Here is a 16,346-nt window from a genome sequence, read left to right as displayed (position 1 = left end):
TATACAAATATAATTCTGAAAGCAGTATTTATGTGCAACACATTTTTGACACCAATGTGACCCCATATGTCCCACTGACTGTCGCACTAAATACAGACCAAAACAACTAACGACAAATACCTGAGATTCAGTTTAACGCCATACAACAACAGGCCTACGGGAAGCTTCATCCTCCTTTCACAATTCCAAATATTTATTCAGTGAAATCGTAAGGCTTCAATCCACGCTCATGATAATTGATGTAACTTCTTTGAGATTATGAAGACATGAAAATACGAAGTGAAAGCAAACGCACTCCAGCCCATGTTATATTGCTCTTACTTTGTGCATAAACATTAGTTTCTCTCAGTCCTGATTCAACGTACACAGTACGGTGTGCTCACTGGAAAACTGAAAAGTTTAGTTTTCCTCTCGCTTCCGCATCTGACATCACCCTCCAAAGGACCCGACTGCAATCACCTCACATCGCTTGACCCACCGAAATAGGATGCAAGAAAACAAAACAATATTATATATCATATAAAAAAATATTTATCAATCAGCACATCAATAGTAACTGACTAAGCATTTAGTTGAAAGCAGCAGGTCATGTGGGTCTGAGCAGACTAGAAATATTGAGACAATTAAGACAACCATAGCTAGACTGATTTAGTCCAGCAGTGTTTTACATTTTGTACTGAAAACGCAGGGAGTAAAGACTGGATGTCGGACTCGGTAGACATTTTCAGTGGAAATATAATGTGAAAACATCACATGTATAATATATTGTAATATAATACATCCTGTAATTTTAAAAAGACAAAGCACAAAGTGGTATTGTGTCAAATCCATACAATGCCAGCCATTACATGCAAATTGTGACATTTGAATCATGATTGCTCATTTGTTGGACGGCATTAGATTGTACAAGTGTTCATGATACTGCAGAAGCCTTGCTGAATGTTGATTAGCTCTTTACTTAAAGACGGAACCTTTCATTCTTGTTTTATATTCACAACACACTGGCATTGACTGACCCCTATCGATTGTATTCAATGTCAAATGTGCCAACACTTAAAATGAATGGATTGTGAGTATAAGGTTATGACAGGGACAATATAGTCTTATACAAAAATACTAAATGAGAAACACAGACTGAAGCAACACGATGTACACTCACAACATAAAGTACAACGTTGCTCTTTTTTTCTACAATTTATCATTATTTACTAAGTAAAAGTAAGTAAAAACAAAGAACTGGCTTGCAAAAGCAGGGTTTGCATAAGTTGTAAAATTGCGATAAATCTGTCTTTGTGGAGATGAAATATAGATGAACATGTGAGAGGGAATAAAGAGACCCCATCTGACCAAAGCTTGATAGAATTTGTAAATATCATAGGGGAGAACGGGGTAAGTAGGCACACTTTTTACTCTAGTGAGAATTGCTCATCACCAAAACATCTTTCAATAGTCATTCCTACATTAAATTGAAGCTTAAGGTGTTGGCTTGAAATGTGTACCCCTCACTTTTTCTATCTTATTGTAATAATGAAGAAATTAATCATCAAAGACACCCTTACACATTGTGACAACCAACCCCATCAAGGGGTCGGTTGTCACACATTATGGGGTTGTTTGTCACAATGTTATCTTAATGGGAATAATCATAAAAAGAAGGAAAGAAAGTAGAACTAAATTTGAACATTTAATTGCATTGTCAAGTTGACAAATAGGCCTACATAACTTATTGTAGCCTTGGCAACTGGTCTAGTTTGGGATGCACTGGGTTGTTTTGATTTTGTTGCCCTTTTTTCTTTTGCTTGCTAGCTGCCTTTTCCTGCTCTATTCTTTCCTTCTCTGGGGTGTCAGTGAGGATACAGCTTGACAATTTATTTCATTATTGGGTTCCTTTTCTGGCTGTAGCCTTTGGATAACATGTGACAACCAACCCCCCAAAAAATGTGATGACCAACCCCAACTTGAATTTCTTGCTAGCATCAAGTCCAACAACCATCTGACAACTAATTAGCTTGCTAACCACAATCTAAACTATAGTTTACCCTTCACACTTTTTATGGGTAACAACTGTTTTTTTATGAACCCATTGTGTAAAAGCCTAGAAGAAAAATACTGAGGAGCTAAATATTTTCAATTTCACATGAAAAACACTAACAGTCCTCTCACCTCAAATTCAGCAGTCTAACTCCAAGGAAGACTATGTAGGTAACCTCTGATCCCAATTCTGGATATTTACATACCAAAATTTCACAGACAGCGCCTTCTGGTTCCGAGATATAACGATTGTGACAACCAACCCGTGTGACAAATTACCCCGTTCTCCCCTACTTTCTACCGGGTCCCAAAATATGACCAACATGTATCTGAAAACTTCGACATCGACACACATCAACATATTTGCTCCAGAATGTATCCTACAGCAAACTGGGGATGAGAATCTTGATTAACAACTGTCCACAAAGGGGTTACATTTTACAGGTTACATTTTGTGAAGGGAGTCCAGTTAAATTCCCAAGATTTCACCCAAATGAAGAAGGAGAAGGACTGTTTATGAAAACACAAATTTCCTCACACAAAAACTCACATTTGAAGGGACTGTGTATGCATAGTGGATAAAAATAGACTTGATGGATAAGTGGCTCTGGAGCATGACTTTTTCACTGGATAGAGGGCAGACAGGTGCTCAAGACAGTAGGAAGACACTAAGCTTTTACACAGTGCTGAGTGCTGACACATGGAGGAAAACAATCGGCTCAATGTGGCTCGTCTAAAAAAAGTCACAGCAAGTAGTCAAACAGCCACACTGGAAGGCTCAGTGAATAGTGAGATTACGGCGCACTTCATTTCAAACCCTGTTTACTTTCTTACCCTGAATAACTTTGTAAAGTGGGAGTGAGATCTTTAAGAAATAATTGTCTGACAGTCCGTCAAGCAGTTCTCAAGTACAGTGGCGCTTCAGTCTATAAATAAACAGCTGTGAAGCGTTTAATTGCACAGATATTTAGGTCTTTAGGTTAGCATTTATATATGTAGAGAGAAAAAAACGTTTTTCTTCTGGCCCTGTCTGCAACAATACAAGGCTGACATCTCCGGTAAGACTCCTTATAGAGACTGCACTGATCGCTATCTTCATAAGGTAACACATAACAATACCTAAGAACCCCATACAACCCCACACGAAACATACTGAACTATCCCTTTAACCATAGTTTTATATACCAGAACCATGGTCATCCACTAACTTTAACCTTTCATTGAACATAATCAGTAGTTCTGCAGGGTGACTGCTCATGATATTGCAGAGTTATGGGGCTTCATCTAGAATGGTTGGACAATTACATGTTATACAACCGGTATTGGCTGCAGAACCCTGCATCATAAAATATTGATGGCCCTCAGGCGACATAATGAACTTTAGCTTAAGAACCTAACCTTGACCACAACCCAACATTTCCGCTTAACAAAATGAATACAGACGAACCTGAGCTACCTTGTTATAGCTGAAGACTTTCATTAGGCACAACGCTGACCTCATTAAACAAGAACTATGTCTTCGCCTTCTACTTGCCTCCACTTTAGACATGTCAGGCATGTGGGGCCTTCCTGTATGTCGGCAGCTAATCAATCCACTTCATTGACCTGCCTTCTCCCATCACATCCCAATGTGATTTGTGGATTTCTAGCAAGACAGAAATGCAGTTTTCAATGAGTGAATCATTCTCAATATTGGTTGACTTTCCTAATGAGTGTGTGCAAAAGGGAAAACGTTCAACCAAGGAAAATGACCGTTCAAAGGAATACTTTGATGTTATGTGAAACCTTTGCTTTCGCTTTCTTTTCAAGAGTTAGATGGGAAGGTGTGTGGGTGATTCTCAAATGACCGCTTAGATGTTAGTAACTTCCTGTAGCTACTGTAGCTTGGCTAGCATGGGTACTTGTAATATTGAGGAAGGTCACATTTAATCAGTATCAGTTGTATTGCCAAGTACGTTCTCACATACAAGGAATTTGTTCTGATCATACTTTGCACACAATGAACATAGAATTGACCTACATACTCTATATAATATGAGTAAAAGGCATCTTAAAAATTATAAATAAAATATTTACAATAAAATAATTTACAATAAAATAATCTAAGAAATATGTGCAATTGTCTTATTTATTTATAAACTGTACATTAGTGCTGAGTGAACAAGATCAAACTGAAGAAGCACGTCACAACACTATCTTGGTAAGAATAGTGCGATTCTTTTATCACTTTTACTTCATTGACAGATCAAGATTTGAATCATGTCAAATCCAAAATATAGGTTATAACAAATCCATTCAAAATATGCATACAGTAAATAAAACTTGTGGTTAATCCAATATGAAAACCACATTTAAGGATCTCTTCAATATAAATGTCTTCCACTTTGTGGATAACAGTTGTATTATCATAGAACGTCACAGCAAATCGAACCTCCAGAATCTCTGAAGCTCAACCATTGATGTGTTAGTTGTTGCTGCTGCTGGTCACTATGAGTTAATACTAGCACAAGTTATTTTATTTGTTCTTTTTTTCAATTTGTTTTTGGATTAAAAAAACAGATGCAACATGTTAATGTACGAGTTTAGCTAAACTAATGAGAGTGGTCTCAATCTTCACATCTAACTCTGAAAGAAAACGAAGAGGCATGTTTAGCAAAATGTCAAACCATTTCTTTAGTGCATTGTGGAAAACATGCCTGAAATAATCAATAAACAAACAATAAATACATAAAAAATTGGTCCCTAAATTGTAGGGACCGTAATAGTTCCTGGACCCATGGTTACTGTAGATTTGGTGGTGAGTGAAAGATTGACATACATTTCTGATGTTGTTTTGAATGAATGTTGTCCGTCCATCGGAAATCCACTATATATACTTTATGTGTGTGTGTAAACTGTAAGAAGTGAGCTGTGCATACTGAACGGTTCAATAAAGCAAAGTAAAGTGCGCTCATCCTGAGTGTGTTTTCTGGCTCCCTTGAGAACACTCTATAGAACAAATAGGATTCGATCGGTGCTGCCAAATGACAATACCCTGTAAATGCAATGTTTAAGTTTCATTGATTAGAGTCACATAATGTCTCCTTGTGTGCAGTTTCACAGCTGGTCATATTATACACTGATGTGATTTAGTGCATTTTAAAATATATGTGTAGGAGTACAAAAGACAACAGGGTGTACACACAGTAAAAATAGACTTTAAACTTTTAACCTAATTTGACATTGCTCAGATCAGGTTTTTGTTGTTGCTGATTTTTTTGTTGTTGTTGCAGTTCAGGTTTGAAATTGTAACAGTTTTAATCTTTTGCAAGAATTAGAATAAAATAAAATAAACTTTGAGCACCAGATGTCTTTTGTCTGTACACTTTTCAGTCAGAGCCCTGCCTTCTGTAATGATAACAACACGGAACACAACAACAGAAGCAAGTAACTAAAGTCATACGCATTTGTTTTTTCATTGCACTGACACACTTGCAACTCCATAGATTGATGTTTGACCACGTGGGAAATGTTTCCAAGGAAGAGGAAGTGGGGGGGTGGTGGTGGGGGGGGGGAGCACACATCCAATGTGGGTGCATTAAACAAGCGACACAACTCAGGAACCACTGGTGCTAAAGAGGGTGAGCGGTTGATGGCGTTGTAGCAAGCAAGAGGCAGCATGTGATAGGGTAACTAGGGCACAAGGTATCAGGGAACAAGGCAAACTGTCCAATGTATGATAGGTGAGAGGGTGTCACAGTCTAAAGTGTCTTTCTCACATCTCGATATGAGCTTCTTTGGCTGGGGGAGCGCCCTTTAAGGAGCCAGAGATGGTGTAGAACCTGTAGGCACATGAAAAACAGTAGGGCAGAAGGACATTACTATATTGCACGTGAATTGTACTACAATGTGATGGATTTGATATAATTTCGTAGTAATTTCAGTATTTCTTGGTAATCCTCAACAGAACATGTTCCCGTTTCCCGATAAAAAAATACCCGTGTGTCTGCATACTGAGATTATGTTAGGTACACAGACAAGGAAATCTTTTCCAAACCCAATTAATGCTCACATTTTTCATTTGAGTGTGTGCCATAAGTAACAAAATGCCTGGTGTTCAAGCTAAAATTTAACAAAAAAGCCCTCTTCTAGACAGAGCTTCAAGACTGCAGTTGTACATATTAAGAAACACATTTAAAGTCACTAAAATGCAACAAACTAATTGCAACACAAGAAAGTTGCCCACTCTGCTTGGTTGATAATGATATTGCAATCTTGCCTCGGCGTGTTATAACAGATGCAATATGTAAAGTGGGTGGTAAGGGTTATGCATATTAACACAATAAATTAAATTAAATTGAGGGTGTGGGAATAAGATATGGCAAAGAGCAGCTTGAGTGTGTGAGCAGAGTAACAGAATGTAGCAGTAGTTGTTGTGCAGTACACCTGAAATGTTAGAAACATCTTTCCAGCTGTTTTACCTTGACTTTCTAAAATGCCTTCGTTTCGTCATGGTGGTAAAGCAGGAGGATTTCATGATAGAACTTTTGAGGTTCAAGACCTGGTAGATGATGGGGTTGTACATGGCCGAGGACTTAGCCAGCAGCGTGGGAATGACGGACACAGAGATGGGCACCGTGTCCGGACTACCAAAAGCTGACACCACTGACACCACTGCATAAGGAATCCAGGCTATCAAGAAGCCTGCGCATATCAGCATTGCCACCTGGGTAAAGGACACAAAGCAATATTTAAATCACAACGAGATTCCCATATTATTTCAGCAGATTTATGAATGAATTGTTCTTTTGGTTATACAAAAAGCAGCTTTGGCACACTGTTAGAGCATGCCCCAATGGAGATTATTGGTTGTAGGACCTTCGCATATTTTTCCTATGGCGCCAAAGGTGGATTTTCAATCCTTGAAAATGTAGGATTAGCCACCAGAATCAAAATCCTAGGTCTAGAACCTAAATTAAGTACCATTGGGGAATATGATGGTAAAAATGCAATGACCCAATAGCCAAAAACCGTCAATCTCTCAAAACTGTGCAAACAGTTAAGTTTGTATCATCAAAAGCACAACTCATTCACATATCTGCTGCACAATATAGGCAGTGCTGAAGTGTCTTATTTATCCATTTCCTTTCTCCTTGGCTTTTCCCGTTACTTTTTTCCCTCCTATCACCCACCTTTGTGAGTTTTATCTCAAGTTCGTGGCTGTTTTTGATGCGGGCGTCAAATTCCGAAATCTCCTTTGCAGAAGACTTGACCTTGAAAATGATCATGACGTAGGAGAAGACGATGATACCCGTGGGGAGAACGAGACAGAAGAACAGGATGGCCATGACGAAGCACTGGCCCGAGACGGAGGCCTGAGCCAGCCACCAGTCCAGTGTGCAGGAGGTCCCAAAGGGCTCAGGGGCGTAGTTCCCCCAGCCAACCAGGGGCATGGTGGCCCAGAAAGCTGCATACAGCCACACAAAGAACAGGCACAGGAAAGCGTGGGTGCGTTTTAGCCATGTGCCTGAAAATGAAGGGAAAAAATGGGAAGACCGATGAACTATTGGTGACACAGACAATAAAAGAGAACATTTCTAAACTTTAAAAAGGTGGAGTCAGCGATTTTTGGAGAAAGCTTGTTGTCAACATCACTTTTTTTCAAAAATCTGTGAACATCTTCACGATTTGCTATCTGTCCGTACTGTGTGTGCGCTGAAATAAAATCTGGTGTATATACACAGCCTCTCTAAACTGGCATGTTGCTAGCTATGGTGGGCCTTCTTTGTTTACATACTCTTTGTTTACAGAGCCCAGGCTGTGGATTATCACCATTTGTTTGTACCACCTTTAAATCGAATGAAAATTCTCTCATCATAAATAATAAATAAATAAATCCTGACTCTTAAACAGAAGTTCTGTCCACAAAATTAAGTGACTGCTGACTGTCTGACAAACAATTAAATCCTGTCACGCATTACATTAAACATTACTGTACATTTAAAACCATAACAGACTTCAAAAGGACATTTTGGAAACGTAGCAAATCAAGGACAAAAACCAATTAAGGATTGTGTTGGTTTTAGTGGCAGCTAAACTACTGTGCAAAATAAGAGAAAAAGATAGATTGCAATTCACAAAGCATGTGCAAGGGGTGAACTGTACACAATATACAATGCCAAGCAGAGAGTGTGTATGTATGTAAATAAGGGAATATGCAAAACAGTGCACAATTTCCCCCTGCCCACGCAAATATGCCTTGTTGAAAATGTCACCTAATTTACATTGACCAGCACTAATTGCCACAGGCTGTTACAGTCAAGTCAACTTAACTGTCAATTTCTGCAAAATGTGCCAGACATACAGAGGAATCAAAATAACGTTTCTCTCCGACCCACGGTGCAATAAGCAAAAAAGGATAAAGTAAGATAAGATAAGATGATAAAATATATACAATACATACACTGTGTGCACAATTATTAGGCAAGTGAGTATTTTGGCCATATCATAATTTTTATGCATATTTCCCAACTTCAAGCTGTATAAACCTAAGTGCTTATTGGATTTAAGCATACCAGGTGATGTGTATTTGTGTAATGAGTTAAGGTGTGGCCTAAGGAGATCAACACTCTATATCAATGTAGTATGCATAATTATTAGGCAGTTTCTCTTTCTCAGGCAAAATGGGCCAAAAAAGAGATTTAACGGACTCTGAAAAGTCAAAAATTGTAAAAAGTATTTCAGAGGGATGCAGCACTCTTGAAATTGCTAAGATATTGGGGCATGACCACATAACCATCAAACGTTTTGTTGCAAATAGCCAACAAAACGCAAATTAACTGCCAAAGATTTGAGAAGAATCAAACGTGAAGCTACCAGGAACCTATTATCCTCCAGTTCTGCCATATTCCAGAACTGCAACCTACCCGGAGTGCTCAGAAGTACAAGGTGTTCAGTGCTTAGAGACATGGCCAAGGTAAGGAAGGCTGAAACCCGACCACCACTGAACAAAACACACAAGTTGAAACGTCAAGACTGGGCAAGAAATATCTGAAGACAGATTTTTCAAAGGTTTTATGGACTGATGAGATGAGAGTGACTCTTGATGGACCAGATGGATGGGCCCGTGGTTGGATCAGTAACGGACACAGAACTCCACTTCGACTCAGACGCCAGCAAGGTGGAGGTGGGATACTGGTTTGGGCTGGTATTATTAAAGATGAGCTAGTTGGACCTTTTCGGGTTGAAGATGGCCTCAAAATCAACTCCCAAACCTACTGCCAGTTTCTAGAAGATACTTTCTTCAAGCAGTGGTACAGGAAAAAGTCTGCATCTTTCAAGAAGACCATGATTTTTATGCAGGACAATGCTCCATCACATGCATCGAAGTACTCAATTGCATGGCTAGCCAGTAAAGGCCTTAAGGATGAAAAAATAATGACATGACCCCCTTCCTCACCTGACTTAAACCCTATTGAGAACCTGTGGGCCCTGCTTAAATGGGATATTTACAGTGAAGGAAAGCAGTACACCTCTCGGAACAGTGTCTGGGAGGCTGTGGTTGTTGCTGCACAAAAAGTTGATCGTCAACAGATCAAGAAACTGACAGACTGCATGAATGGAAGGCTTGTGACAGTTATTGAAAAGAAGGGTGGCTATATTGGTCACTGATCTTTTTTTTTGACATGTCAGAAATTTGTATTTGTACATTTTGAGTTGTTTTATTATTCTCACTTTAACAGATGAAAATAAACAAGAGAGATGGGAAAATTTTAATTGTTTTATTTAGTTGCATAATAATTCTGCACACTAATAGTTGCCTAATAATAGCAAAACATATATATATTCTTGTAAGAAAGACAAAACCTAATTTTTTACTTTCGTAAACATTCAGGTTTAGGTTCATTAACATTTTGGATTGACCGAGAGCACTGTAGTTGTTCAATAATAAAATTAATCCTCAAAAATACAACTTGCCTAATAATTGTGCACACAGTGTAGATTGTGAATAGTGCAACAGGTAAGGTGAAACCAAACGGTATGAAAAAAAAGTAAATTGGTATGTGCAATATAAGGAACATTATTTACGGTATATGCAATATGCAGTAAACTGAAGAAATGTGTCCTGTTATAGGATATCCTCCTGACGTACCATATCTGATATGGCAGATTTTGAGGTATCGGTCCAGGCTGACCACGGTCATGGTGATGAGGCTGCCGCAACCAAAGAAGAAGCCCGCCCAGCCGTAGAAACGACAACCCTCCCATCCGAACAGCCAGCGGTGGGAGAAACTAGATACAACGAAAAAGGGCTTTCCTGTCACTGCAAGCACAGAGACAGGAGTGGACGGAGATGAGGGAGGTAGGGGTAGACAGAGGAGAGTAAAGAATAGAGTGAATATATAACATCTTCAAATTTTGAAAAAATCTCTCAGAAAAACAGTTATTGACAAAACATGTACATTGTAATACTGGAAACTTGCAATAAGTACCAATTAAATGGATCCAGCCATCTTTCATCATCTTTAGACCGGAATATTTCAAATGTTATTTGTCAAAGGAAGGGGGAAAGGACAGCTGATTGTTGATATCAATACTAATGACTGTTCTAGTGAAGTTTCCTTAAAAAGGTAATTGAAAGTGTGAATACTACGACAGCTGTGGTATTGTCATGTGACTTGTATTCTTAATCATCCATTCACACAGTACAGCGGTTAATGAGTTCTGCCCACATCTTGAGTGATACTCTTTTTTGCAAGAAACCCGCTGCCCTCTGATTATTGTTGAATGTCATATGAGAGCCCTCTTCCTGGGGAGCTGGGCATGCCAAGAGCCATGTGGCATTACAAGCCCTGGCACCCTGACAGGAGTAAACATTAGAGCCTGTTGTGGCAAGATTGAATGAGCCAAATATTTTTTTGGAATCAACAAAAACCCAACAGGGCATGGCTCACATGTCCAGGGCTTACAAGAATCTATTCAGTCGGAGAAAAACAACAACGTTTAGCTCTAAGAATTAGGCAGTTGTTTTTTCTTCCACTTGACCACAGTGATGGTGGCCATTTGTCTTGCAGCAGACTAATAGCTAAAAGGAGAATATTAATGGGGCTGACACTTGGCATTTAGAGTCTGACCCTGTCATAAGTACTTTGACGAACTGTGCATATGAAAGTGAAAATGTGTCATGGTGGGGGCAAAATAAGAATATCCACTTGTCACCAACCAGAATTCGGATAAGGGTTCATTCTCTAGGGGTCATCAATATACCAAGGGAATATTACTGAAAGGAGGCCATTTGTTTTAAAGATATCACTTCTGGGAACCATGAATATTCATACTAAATTCAATGTGAGATACTCTCGATCAAGGTGTTGTAGCTGAATGCCTCTTCATCGTTAGGTTCTATGGGACAAAAACTGATTACAATAATGGAAAATATTAATATTGTTAATGTATTCAACAGCTCTTAATCTGAGTGTGGATCTTCAGGATTGTTCTGTGCAATTCCGGGCAAGATAAGGTTATTGTCAACTATCAAAATTGATTTTACTTATTCTCTTCAGTGTCTTTGTCTTGAATTGGGAACATTCTAGATATGTTAGCTAGTTTTAGACAACAGACAATGCTAGTTTTGTTTAGTGCAATATATTAACATTTGCATGATGATCACCAGGTAGTGCACACCATTGCATTGTAAGCCCCACATAAAGTCTTAAAGAGAACAGGTCAGCCAGTGCAAGGATTAGAGAGGATTTGGTTGAGTATTAGGCAAGGTGAAAAATGTGCCATTACATGATTTGAGCCTCACCTCTTTCTTTAGACCTTATCAACATGCCATGGGAACAATGCTGTTTTCATAATGAGTAACATTCAATAACTTTGCTTCAGCCTTTTAATGTACTGTAAATGAGATGTGATTATTTGAAAAGGCTGTTTAAAAATAGCCTACATTTATTAATGTAACTATTCATTGTGCTGTATTGTAGGTATTGTTAGCAACATCACAGACATTTCCATGCACAGAGATTAAGCCTTTGATGGATTCTGATCATTTCTATAAATTGACACGTATAGATGCTAATGGCAACCTTAATAAAGAGTACAGCATGAATAGAGAGCGAAGGCTGATCATTGCCCTCTATTTTTTAACCTTTACGCCAATACCAGATTGTTGGGAAAACCCATTTGGAATAGGGGTGGGCAAGTGTAGGGTTAGTAAATCATAACCGTTTAGGAGAAATCAATAAACGAAACATGTTTTTATTTTTTTTTGGAAAATTACTTAATTTATTTCCAGGAGTGGGGTCGACATGTGCTACTGTAGGCTACTAAAGCAGATAACACAACACATTATTGTGTTTGGTTACAATATTTATTCATTTAACTATTTAACTGCTCCACCTTCAGTTTCACTTTTGTTTTCATCTCCGTCTCAAACAGCTGGTCCGATCAGCTGTTCGGCTTGCGAGCCCAACGGCCCTGACAGCGGCAGTCAGTCTTAACACAGCTAATCGCTAGGCTAGTTATGATAACTTCGAAGTCAAAAAGCAAAACTATGAAATAAAGGCCTCTCTGCCTCTCTCTGTCTATCTGTCTGCCAGTCTTTCTCACTGCACACTGTCATTCCAACAGCATCGGCAACATCAAAAAAATTACGTCGCCCCCCTCCCCCATATTAACCGTTTAGACATTTTTGTAACCGTTCACACCCCTAATTTGGAATAACACTTTTATTCACAAACGATACTCAATCACTTGTATTGCAAGTCAGAACTACTAGCTATAGGGCAAACACATGGGCTGAGTACCCAGCTTGTGACTTGCGATTGTATGGAGTAGGGCATTCACAGTTCAGCATCCCTTTTGTACTGTGTAATGACTCTGAGAGCTTGTCTTTGTCAGATTTATTACTGATTTTATGAACCGTGTCTTTACAAAGAACAATTTTATATCTTGTCAAATGATTTGACCATGACTTTTAAATATTTTCTGGTTTCCAGAGTCTTGTGGTTTCTGTAGCCTGCTGCTACAGAAACACATCCTGTTGGAAGGAGCCAGAAGAACAAGATGAACTGTTCAAATTTCACTGATTATAATCAACTCAATGAAACCCTGACGTTCATGTTCATTTTGTTCACCAAGGCTAAATCGGCACTAAACAAGTTATTGAGTATTTATTATCCTAACTGCTGATTTGCATCATGTTAATGGATATTTAAAAACTACACATTCTGCTTTTGTTTTTGTTTTTTTAAATAAAGGTTTACGTACCGACAAGACCTTTTGCTATAGAGGAAACAACATGATACAATCGCAAGGTAGATTAAGATGACGCCCAGATGGCTGCCATGCCTCAAGCTCCTATTCAACATCAATGGGACAACAGTCAGTCAAATCTAATTTCACTAATGGACAATATTAATCATATTGATGTTTTCGGCTAGTCTTTAACCTAGAGTGTTGCTTTTTGATTGTTCTATGCAATAAGATAAGGTTGTTCATTGTATGTATGCTCATCAGTGTTTCTGTCTTGGGATGGAAATAAATGTACTAATCCTAGCCAGTTTTTGACAAAAAGAGGTTAAGTATATTGTATAGTATATTAACTTATTCATGATGATCATAAGAGGCACACCATTGCATTTTAAGCCTACATAGAACAAGTCAACCATGGAAGGATTAGGGAGGATTATATATTAGGCAAGGTAATAATGATCAACTGCCATGGGGATTATGCTGTTGTTATCATCATTAACTTTCAATAACTTTCATGTGCTACGATAAAATTATACAATGCAATGCATGACCGAACCCTGTTTTGAACCAATTTTGATAAGAAATGATAATCCAAAACTTTCTTTGTAGTCCCTTAAAGGGACGGGATGTCAATCCTAACTAAACCAATGTATGTCTCAAACTTTTAATTAGGATCTAATCCTGTATAAAAAAAAGTATTTTCAAAATACATTAATGAACATACAATGAATCTGGCTGTATTGCATTGTTAGCAAGAGCATAGACATTGTATTGAAATTAGAGCCTTTGATGTACACACAGACACAATGTTGCTTCGAGCATGTGCAAAATGGAAATACTAATATGCAGTTGTTTACCAGACACCGGTAGTGTTTATCATGGTAACCATCTTAGCTTAGCAGGTTCACAAACAAATATTTGGTGGGAAATTGTTAGGAAGACCCATTTTGGGATAAAAATGAATCACAAAGCATACTTAATAACTTTTATTGTAAGTCAGCCAGGACTACTGGCTACAGGACAGCTTTGTTCACTGTCAGGGCACACATGGTCTGTGTTGACTTGACTTGTGTCTGCATGGCGCAGGCCATACACAGGTCAGGGCTTCTCATTTGTACTAACTGCTGTCTCATAATTGAGAGCTTGTACTATAAGATCACTTGACGATTTTCTGAACTGCGTCTTGACAAAGAACAATTGAATGTAATAAATTGACTTGAGCCTGACATTTAAAGATTTTTGGTTCCCAGAGCCTCGTGGTTTCTGTAGATGCACACACATCCTAGGAGCCAGAAGAACAACATGACCTGTTGTGGCAAGTTCTAAACTTATGTTCAACCCGTACACATTTACAGGGGAATGATTCTTAGACGCTCACGTCTTCCTCTACACCAAGCAAACACGAAATCTCTTTCTCCGTTTACGTTGGTTAATTTTGACCTTTTACAAAACATTTAATTCACAGTTGAAAGGTCGAAAACAGTGTCGATCCCCCTGTTACAAACTCATTGGAATGCTGGCATTCAGGTTAATTTTGCCGCTTAGGAGCCTGTCGTAACAGCTGATACAGAAGAAAATGGATAAACACTGATTGATTTTAAATGTGGGCCACGGTGATGAATCTCAGGCAATATGTTTTGGAATCATTTTTGAGATGCGTTCAATAGGTTCAATCAAATAGAATAACAAAATGTCAATGAAACGACAGCCAAATATTATCAAGATTGGAAATCATTTCATTCTTCTGACACCCTACGAATGAATAAATACATCTATGATGAATGTGAAGAGTGTAGAATGCAACAAGTATCGGATGAACGGATCAGAGGGCAACAAGCTGACTGATTTTCGTTCAGGCTTGTTGCATATTAAGTTAAGAAAAGCAGTAAAACACGATTGAAATGTCCTTGAATCAATACAAGATTTGTTTTCTTCATGGCTGGTTCAGAAAATTTGCTTTAACACAATGCCAAAAATCAGTGACATTAGCATAGACTAGAGTCACCGCACATATTTAAAGCAGTACCTGATATGCCAAAGTCAAAGATGGCCAGATTAACAGTCATGAGCTCCGGAGGCTTCAACTTGGTCTTGCGTTTGATGGTCATAAATATGACATAGCCATTCCCTGTTGCAGACATGATTCCTGAAAGATAGAGAGAGGGAGAAATCAATTAACAATCATGGTTACCATGATAGCACTGCTACCAGAAGCTTTCCACATCAGTATAACAACCATCTGCCACCTTCTATGAAAAGCTAAATATTCAAATTTTATTAAAAAATAAATAAATAGATAAAATATACAGAATAATGTTGCACAACAGCTTCACAAAGACATCTTAGAACTTGATGAAATATCACAGTATCTACAAATTGAAAATCCAATTCTGCTGACAGACCCAGTTAGGGATGTGTAGCCTGTTAATCAAGTGGCTTATTTCATAAGAATTACAGACAGTGTAGTTGATGCTCTTCTTGAGGCAAACTGCCAGATCAGCAAGAAAAAAACTCAAATTCGAATGACAGTATAGTTCCTCTATACGGACAGGTGCATTGCAAGTAGCTCATAAGAGAGAAGATGCTCTGAAGCCTGAACATCCTATATCTCCACATTCCGTTTTTCTTTCAAAGGCACATTGAACAAGCCTACTATGAATTTTTAGGCACAAACACAATAATAACACTTCAAAGAGGGGGAAGCTGTATATGTCCTGCTTACATGTAAGCGCTTTCATCAAAAATGGATTAGGACATGTTTGAAAAGACAGAAGGAGAGATAAAAACCAAGCTTACACAACAGGAAATAAAATCCATCAATGTCAAAAAATGACATCAATCTAAATGCCAGTTGATTTAGAGTAGAGAGGAAGCATGCATCAGTGCAAAAATCCCAATATTATGAATTTCTCTCATCCCATACAATGCCACATATGAGAAAATAGTCAGGGAGAGAGCAAAAGAGAGTAATGTTACAATATTTACTAAGCAATAAATATGGACTGTCCTCCAGAGAGCCAATAATAGCCATCTGAAAGGCATTTATATAAACAAGAAACAAAATTTAAGTAAATTGATCA

The 16,346-nt window shown here is 38.3% G+C and overlaps 1 protein-coding gene across 1 annotated transcript in view; it reads right to left on the bottom strand.

Annotated features, from left to right (window-relative positions):
• Positions 1-304: 304 nt before the first annotated feature.
• The window catches only part of opn5 (opsin 5), a 43,245-nt gene continuing 27,203 nt past the window's right edge, over positions 305-16,346 (bottom strand). Inside the window, exons 3-8 of the mRNA XM_080047648.1 lie at positions 15,293-15,412; positions 10,163-10,333; positions 7,203-7,537; positions 6,492-6,736; positions 5,790-5,852; positions 305-468 (exon numbers count right to left, since the gene is read on the bottom strand). Of these exons, the coding sequence (XP_079903774.1) occupies positions 456-468; positions 5,790-5,852; positions 6,492-6,736; positions 7,203-7,537; positions 10,163-10,333; positions 15,293-15,412 (947 nt within the window). The 3' untranslated portion in view covers positions 305-455. The remainder of the gene's footprint in view (positions 469-5,789; positions 5,853-6,491; positions 6,737-7,202; positions 7,538-10,162; positions 10,334-15,292; positions 15,413-16,346) is intronic.

The sequence above is a fragment of the Ammodytes marinus genome (genome assembly GCF_949987685.1).
Source record: "Ammodytes marinus genome assembly, chromosome: 19".
Taxonomy (NCBI): Eukaryota; Metazoa; Chordata; class Actinopteri; order Uranoscopiformes; family Ammodytidae; genus Ammodytes; species Ammodytes marinus.
Note: the sequence above shows the minus strand (reverse complement) of the source record. Positions and strands in the feature narration are given on the sequence as shown.